General features: G+C 40.8%; 1 protein-coding gene across 1 annotated transcript in view; it reads right to left on the minus strand.

Moving 5' to 3' along the window:
• Slc7a13 (solute carrier family 7 member 13) overlaps nt 1–1,715 on the minus strand; it is a 31,085-nt gene extending 29,370 nt beyond the window's left edge. Inside the window, exon 1 of the mRNA XM_021161445.2 lies at nt 954–1,715. Within this exon, the coding sequence (XP_021017104.1) occupies nt 954–1,644 (691 nt within the window). The 5' untranslated portion in view covers nt 1,645–1,715. The remainder of the gene's footprint in view (nt 1–953) is intronic.
• Between the last annotated feature and the right edge of the window lie 7,159 nt (nt 1,716–8,874).

An 8,874-nucleotide genomic window follows, 5' to 3' on the forward strand; every position in this document is an offset into this window, starting at 1 on the left:
AAGAAGGGTAAAAAAAAAAAAGGTAAGTGCAGAGTTTAAGGACAGAAGTCACATGTTATTGAAAGGGGGGTATTAAGTCTTACCTGAGAGCTATCAAGACAGCTATGATTCCCTTGTGTTCAAAACCCTAAAAAGCCTAGTGCAGATACAAAGCAAAGTCCCGCCCCTAAGGCTCTGCTCTAAGTTTCTGAGCAAACAAGGAAGCAGTGCCCAGAAACTCCAGCAGCTCTGCACTGCTGTGGTAAGCAAGAGGTCTCGAAGCTGCAAGAGCTCAGGAGAGCCAGGCTGAGGGGTGAGGAAAAGGAATCCTCTCTCTCGAGCGCGACCATTGGTACAGGCAGTAATGCAAAACATTTTTTTTTTCTTGTTCTAGGAATCAAATCTAGGGCCTCAGACATGCTAGGTAAATGCTCTACTACCGATCGATGGCCCCACCCCATTTCCCAATTGTAATTTTCTATGAACCTTTAGCAATACATTCATCCATGAAAGAAGAAATGTTCATAACAAAAAGCCACGATTCCAAAAATAAATAAATGAAAATAGTGAAGAGCCAACGTGTGTCACAGCCACTCGAAACACCAATACAGTCTGCTTTTATGTCATTCCTAGATTCACAGGTTTCACAGGAGAGGATTTTTTGCACCATCTGAGCATTATTAATACATTAACAGAAAGAAAACTGCATTAAATCAGGATGTCTCATATTTCTGGTTCCAGGAAAAGGAGATGAAAACAGAAGGGTTTTGTTTGTTTGTTTGTTTGTTTGTTTGTTTGTTTGTTCTCATAGATGTTTGGAATGGATTGAACGGGGAGAAAAATTAAAAGATGATTTAGGAACTCAAAGTAGAACACTAAATAGTTTACGTAAGATGATAGTCAATACATAATGAAAGATGCTCACTTCACACTTGCAACATATCAGGCATGTTTCCCCCCAGAATGATAATTACCTGCTATACATGTAAAGCATCCCCCGCCAGAAAACGCAAAGTATCCTTGGAAAATAGCTTCTATTAACTGAGAGACCTCTGGGAACTCGGCATCAAACGCATTCTGAAGCCTTTGCACATTCTCCTTCTTCCCTCTCACCAGCAAGAACAAGCCGCTGAAGGAAATGACCCCGAGTATGCCCACCTTCAGCACTGAGCTCACTGTCTGAAGCCATGACAGCTCTTTTACACCACGAGAATTCAGAATTCCCACAATCCACAGCATCGCCAGGGCCAGACATTTTCTTGGTAGAATCGGGGCAGAGCAGCTGGGATAGAAAGGCTGAACGCCATACTCAGCCAGTAGCAGAGCTTGGCTAGCAATTAAGCCTGGGCCGAGAAACAAGCTAGTCCAAAGCCTCAGGAATGCCACGACAGGGCCGAAGCATCGCTTTAAAAAATAATAGTGAGCCCCACTGTATGGGAAGGTTATCCCCATCTCTGCAGAGCAGAGAGCACTGGTTAAGGTCAGCACTGCACAGACACCCCAAACACACAAGGAGACTCCAACATTCATGGAAGAGTGCTGTAGCACTCCCTTGGGGGACACAAATATTCCTGCACCAATTATATTAATAATTAAAAAATTTGTCCCCCAGAAATATCCAAGTTCTCTCTTAAGACGGATTTCCTTCTTTGAATCCATTGCCATTGAGAGAAGTTTGCATTCACAAAATTGTACTCTGTGAATGTTTCTGCCTATAGGTTTGTGGATGCTTTGAAATGTGTGGTCCTTTTTGTTCCACTTGTATTAAATATGGTCTATGTTCAATAATTAACAAAGTAGGTGTGACACTTTTAAGTGAGATAAAATAGATTACCTGTAAGGGCTTAGTTTGACCCTTCTTTTAATAATTATCAGAATAAGGCATTCAGTTGAAAGGGAATTTTAAAAAAAAACAGAGTTTGGAAATGGGAATAAAGTGTTCTTGTTAAAGTTGCAAAGAACTTGTCTATGTTATGTTCACCGCATCTAAGGACAATTGGACGATTAAGTGGGCTACTGAAAAGTCACAAGCTAAGTTATGAGGCAGAAGAAATTTCAAAACTGAGAAAGAACTAGATTTTTCTGTGGGTATTTGTCTGTCTGTCTGTTTGTGACTGGATCATGCTATATACTCCTGGCTGCCCTGAGCCTTGCTGTATACACAAGGCAGGGGTAGACCTGCTCACTCCCTCTGCTTTGCCAGCACTCATCGCCATACCCAGATTTCAACGTTTTGCAGTGAAATAAGAGATGACAATAGGAAAGAAACAGAATGAAAGTATGTAGGAGAATACAGAGCATTTTCAGAGAATCAAGATGTAAAATGCCTATAATCTCCATTTCTGCCACTAAGGGCTAACACAAAAGGATCAATTCAAGGCACAGCACTGCTGGTTTCTCCAAGTGCGAGAACTCAAGAAAGCAGTGTGGCACGCACCATCAGAAAAATGTCTATGCAAAGAGGATCACTGTACATTGTGCCCTGGAGATAAGATGGGAGTCAAAATGATTCTCCATGCTTAAAACTTCAAAACTCTGTTTGTTTTTGAGTGTGACTGGTTACAGTTTCCTTTGTATTTGCCTGTTGCCCCCTTGGAATTAATTCCTCTGCCATATGTTGGTCCCAACACTGCATTTTAGAAGTAGATTTTTCTTTCAGTTCATACGTTCAAAACTGCAATGAATTTTTCCCAGGATGGTTCATATCTTGAGTCTGACCCATATTCAAGTTGTATGGTCAATCTTTTGAGTTGGTGCTAGAATGGGCTAATACTTTGAGATTATTGGAATTGAATGAATGTGCTTTATCTGAGATTATGATGCATATTTGGGAAAGTATTATGATTTAAATATATTCTCTAAAATTGTTCAGGTACTGAAAAAAAAATGAATTCCCAAAGTTATTGATCAATAGATTGGAGAAAACTATGGAAGTTAGAGTTAGGTGAGATTGTAAAGATGGAATACTATGACAGTGTTGGTAGCTTCATAAGAAGAGAAGAGACACCCAGGATGCTTATTTTGCCTTTCTTCTAGTGCTATGATACAGTGAGCATACCCCCAGTAAATACTGAGCAGACAGCAGGACCACACCCTTAGACTGCTAGTGTCCAGAACTAAGAGCCAAATTCTTCTAAATGACTTTTCTTTGTAGCAACAACAAATCTAAGTTACTAAGAATGAGAAATTTATTAACCAAGAAAGATTAAACACGTACTACAGACAGAGATTGAAAATTAAACACCCCTTCATGTGGAGCCCAGAGGAATTTGCCCCTGGCCACTGTGAGTTCATTCATCAGCCCTTACAAATCATTTACTACCCTAGTAAAACTTGCCTGTAGCTACCTCAACTCCATCTTTCCTAAGAGTCAATCACTGGGGGCCTCTGAGCATCATATTTTTGTGGCTCCTGTATACATGTGACTGTTAATAAATAAATCCATGGAATTTTTCTCCTATTAATCCATCTATTGCCTATTTATTCTAGCAGTCTTCTTTAAAATTTTATTTTATTGGTTACTTTATTTATTTACAATTCAAATGCTGTTTTATTTCCAGCCCCCCCACACACACACACCCCAGAAACTCCTATCCCATTCCTCCTTCCCCTGCTTCTATGAGAGTGTTCCTCCACCCACCTATCCACTCCTGCCCCCCTACCATGGCATTCCCCTACACTGGAACATCAAGCCTTCACAGGCCTCTCCTCCCATTGATGCCCAACAAAGCCATTCTCTGCTACATATGCGGCTGGAGTCATGGGTCCCTCCATGTGTATTCTTTGGTTGGTCGTTTAGACCCTAGGGGCTTTGAGGGGTCTGGTTGGTTGGCATTTTGTTCTTGCTATGGGATTGCAAATCCCTTTAGCTCATTCAGTACGTTTCATAACTCCTGCATCCAGGTCCCTGTGCTCAGTCCAATGGTTGGCTGCAAGCATCCATTGAGGGATGGGCCACCCATCTCAAAAATATTTAACAGTTTTAAAAGTTCAAACCGTCACTAGGAGAGAAAAATGTTTCCTTTACCCTACAAATGTTCTCTTTTCTCCTTTTCTTCTCTTCTTTTCTTCTTGTTCTTGTTTGCTTTTATTATGTGCTGAGGATTGAACCCAAGAAATTGTGCACATTAAGCACCTACTTCATGACTAAGCTCCACTCCCAGCCCCAGATAATACGAATGAAGAAAAGAATTATTTCACATGAGAAGATTTGACAAGGGGACCTTATTAACGTATTTTGATAATTTACAGATTGAGAGCACAGGATTACCTTAAATAAACAATATTTTTAAAATTAGGGATATTTTGGCACCTGCCCTGAACTTTGGATTCTAGTTAAATAATGTGCATTTAGGTTTTTCAGATATCTACAGGAAAATAAACATTGTTTTAATGCATTTCTTCATGGTTTTGGTTGGAACATTCCAGATTAAGAAAAAAAAGTTCGAGCTCCTGGGGGAGCCCATCTTGGTTCCTGGATCCCTCTGAGACTAGTCTGCTATATACTCCTGGCTGCCCTGAGCCTTGCTATATACACAAGGCAGGGGTAGAACTGCTCACTCCCTCTGCTTTGCCAGCACACATCACCATACCCAAATTTCAACGTTTTGCAGTGAAATAAGAGAAGACAATAGGAAAGAAACAGAATGAAAGTACATTGGAGAATACAGAGGAGAAAGTGGGGAAAAGCCTCAAAGATATGGGCACAGGAGAAAAATTTCTGAATAGAACAGCAATGGCTTCTGCTGTAAGATTGAGAATGGACAAATGGGACCTCATAAAATTGCAAAGCTTCTGTAAGGCAAAAGACACCATCAATAAGACAAAAAGACCACCAACAGATTGGGAAAGGATCTTTACCTATCCTAAATCAGATAGGGGACTAATATCCAATATATATAAAGAACTCAAGAAGGTGGACCCCAGAATATCAAATAACCCCATTAAAAATGGTTCTCAGAGCTAAACAAAGAATTCTTACCTGAGGAATACTGAATGGCTGAGAAGCACCTGAAAAAATGTTCAGCATCCTTAATCATCAGGGAAATGCAAATCAAAACAACCCTGAGATTCCACCTCACACCAGTCAGAATGGCTAAGATCAAAAATTCAGGTGACAATAGATGCTGGCAAGGATATAGAGAAAGAGGAACACTCCTCCATTGTTGGTGGGATTGCAAGCTTGTACAACCACTCTGGAAATCAGTCTGGCAGTTCCTCAGAAAACTGGACATAGTACTACCAGAGAATCCTGCAATACCTCTCCTGGGCATATATCCAGAAGATGTTCCAACCTGTAAGGAGGACACATGCTCCACTATGTTCATAGCAGCATTATTTATAATAGCCAGAAGCTGGAAAGAACCCAGATGCCCCTCAACAGAGGAATGGATACAGAAAATGTGGTACCTTTACACAATGGAGTACTACTCAGCTATTAAAAAGAATGAATTTATGAAATTCCTAGGCAAATGGATGGACCTGGAGGGCATCATCTTGACTGAGGTAACCCAATCACAAAAGAACTCACATGATATGTACTCACTGATAAGTGGATATTAGCCCAAAATCTTAGAATACCCAAGATACAAGATACAATTTGCAAAACACCTGAAACTCAAGAAGAATGAAGACCAAAGTGTGGACACTTTGCCCCTTCCTAGAATTGGGAACAAAATACCCATGGAAGGAGTTACAGAGACAAAGTTTGGAGCTGAGACGAAAGGATGGACCATCTAGAGACTGCCATATCTGGGGATCCATCCCATAATCAGCCTCCAAATGCTGACACCATTGCATACACTAGCAAGATTTTGCTGAGAGGACCCTGATATAGCTGACTCTTGTGAGGCTATGCTGGGGCCTTTCAAACACAGAAGTGGATGCTCACAGTCAGTATTGAATGGATCACAGGGCCCCCAATGGTGGAGCTAGAGAACGTACCCAAAGAGCTAAAGGGGTCTGCAACCCTATAGCTGGAACAACAATATGAACTAACCAGTAACCCCTGGAGCTCGTGTCTCTAGCTGCATATGTATCAGAAGATGGCCTAGTAAGAGAGGCTCCTTGGTCTTGCAAACTTTATATGGATTAGTACAGGGGAACGCCAGGGCCAAGAAGTGGGAGTAGGTATGTAGGGGAGTGGGGGAGGGGAGGGTATGTGGGACTTTTGGGATAGCATTGGAAATGTAAATGAAGAAAATACCTAATTTAAAAAATTATGTATAAAAAAAAAGAAAAGAAAAAAATGTTCTACTTCGTTTCTATCATTTGCATACCATCTTGGTATCCCATCTTGTGGAGGAAAAGACTATAATGTTACTTTCAATATGTTTGCCACACCAATAACCATTTTTTCTAATCATGTTAGTTTAAAAGATTTATTACATACCAAATTATGTTGTTTAAGTCCATCTTATTTTTCAGATGTTCATGGAGACATATAATTCAGCTGATGGATAAAATATTAAAATACAAAATGTTCTCTCTATATATGGAAACATGGATAAATAAAATATTGACTGTTGTTTGTGGTATTTATATTTTTATTGGATTTTTAAAAACATGTTCTTGTTGTTTGAATAGGTTTGATCCCCATAGACTCATGCATTTGAATGCTTGGTCATAAGGAGTGGCAGTATGAGGAGGTGTGTGTCTTTATTGAAAGAGGTGTGACCTTGTTGTAGCAAGTGAGCCACTGTAGAGACAGACTTTGAGGTTATATATACTCAAACTTTACCCAGTATGGCCCACAACCACCTGCTGCTGCCTGCAGATCAAGATGTAGCACGCTCAGCTCCTCCAACACCAAGTCGGACTGCATGCCCCCATGCTGTCCACCATGATCATAATGGACTAAACCTCTGAAACTATGCCAACCCTAATTAAATGTTTGTCTTTAGAAGTGTTGCCTTGGTCATGATGTCTCTTTACAGCATTAAAACCCTAAAAAGGACAGAAGTAGGTCTCTGGGGTTGGGATATCGCTGTGATAACTGAACATGCTTTTGTTTGGAGGAATGTGGATTCTGGAATTTTGGATTAGGAAAACAGGAGAATACTTTAAGCATTGCTCAATGAGTCATCTTACAAAGAACAAGGAAGACAGTGGTACTGAGGGTGATTTGAACTGTGGGGGCATGAATCAGAAGATCTCCAAGAAGAAGAATGTTAATATGTGGCCTAGAGATTTTTCTTGTTTTTTTTTAATTTTTAATATTTTTATTACATATTTTCCTCAATTACATTTCCAATGCTATCCCAAAAGTCTCCCATAGTGCCCTCCACTTTCCTACACACCCATTCCAATTCTTTTGGCCCTGGCATTCCCCTATATTGGGGCATATAAAGTTTGCAAGTCCAATGGTCCTCTCTTTCCAGTGATGGCCGACTAGGCCATCTTTCCATACATATGCAGCTAGAGACAAGAGCTCCGGGGTTCTGGTTAGTACATCATGTTGTTCCAACAATAGGGTTGCAGATCCCTTTAGCTCCTTGGGTACTTTCTCTAGCTTCTCCATTGGGAGCCCTGTGATACATCCAATAGCTGACTGTGAACATCCACTCCTGTGTTTGCTAGGCCCCGGCATCGTCTCACAAGAGACAGCTATATTTGGGTCCTTTCAGCAACATCTTGCTAGTGTATGCAATGGTGTCAGCGTTTAGAAGCTGCTTATGGGATGGATCCCTGGATACGGCAGTCTCTAAATGGTCCATCCTTTCATCACAGCTACAGACTTTGTCTCTGTAATTCCTTCCATGGGTGTTTTGTTCCCAATTCTAAGAAGGGGCACAGTGTCCACACTTTGGTCTTCATTCTTCTTGAGTTTCATGCGTTTAGCAAATTGTATCTTATATCTTGGGTATCCTAAGTTTTGGGCTAATATCCACTTATCAGTGAATACATATTGTGTGAGTTCCTTTGTGATTGTGTTACCTCACTCAAGATGATGCCCTCCAGGTCCATCCATTTGCCTAGGAATTTCATAAATTCATTCTTTTTAATAGCTGAGTAGTACTCCATTGTGTAAATGTACCATAATTTCTGTATCCATTCCTCTGTTGAGGGACATCTGGGTTCTTTCCAGCTTCTGGCTATTATAAATAGGGCTGCTATGAACATAGTGGAGCATGTGTCCTTCTTACCGGTTGGGACATCTTCTGGATATATGCCCAGGAGAGGTATTGCTGGATCCTCTGGTAGTACTATGTCCAATTTTCTGAGGAACCGCCAGAGTGATTTCCAGAGTGGATGTACAAGCTTGCAATCCCACCAACAATGGAGGAGTGTTCCTCTTTCTCCACATCCTCGCCAGCATCTGCTGTCACCTGAATTTTTGATCTTGGCCATTCTGACTGGTGTGAGGTGGAATCTCAGGGTTGCTTTGATTTGCATTTCCCTGATGATTAAGGATGTTGAACATTTTTTCAGGTGCTTCTCTGCCATTCGGTATTCCTCAGGTGAGAATTCTTTGTTCAGTTCTGAGCCCCATTTTTTAATGGGGTTATTTGACTTTCTGGAGTCCACCTTCTTGAGTTCTTTATATATATTGGATATTAGTTCCTTATCTGATTTAGGATAGGTGAAGATCCTTTCCCAATCTGTTGGTGGTTTTTTTTTGTCTTATTGATGGTGTCTTTAGCCTTGCAGAAGCTTTGCAGTTTCATGAGGTCCCACTTGTCAATTCTCGATCTTACAGCACAAGCCATTGCTGTTCTTGTCAAGAATTTTTCCCCTGTGCCCATATCTTCAAGGCTTTTCCCCACTTTCTCCTCTATAAGTTTCAGTGTCTCTGGTTTTATGTGTAGTTCCTTGATACACTTAGACTTGACCTTAGTACAAGGAGATAGGAATGGATCGATTCGCATTCTTCTACATGATAACAACCAGTTGTGC

The sequence above is a fragment of the Mus caroli genome, unplaced genomic scaffold (assembly GCF_978045245.1).
Source record: "Mus caroli unplaced genomic scaffold, Mus_caroli_1 scaffold_6, whole genome shotgun sequence".
Classification (NCBI taxonomy): Eukaryota; Metazoa; Chordata; class Mammalia; order Rodentia; family Muridae; genus Mus; species Mus caroli.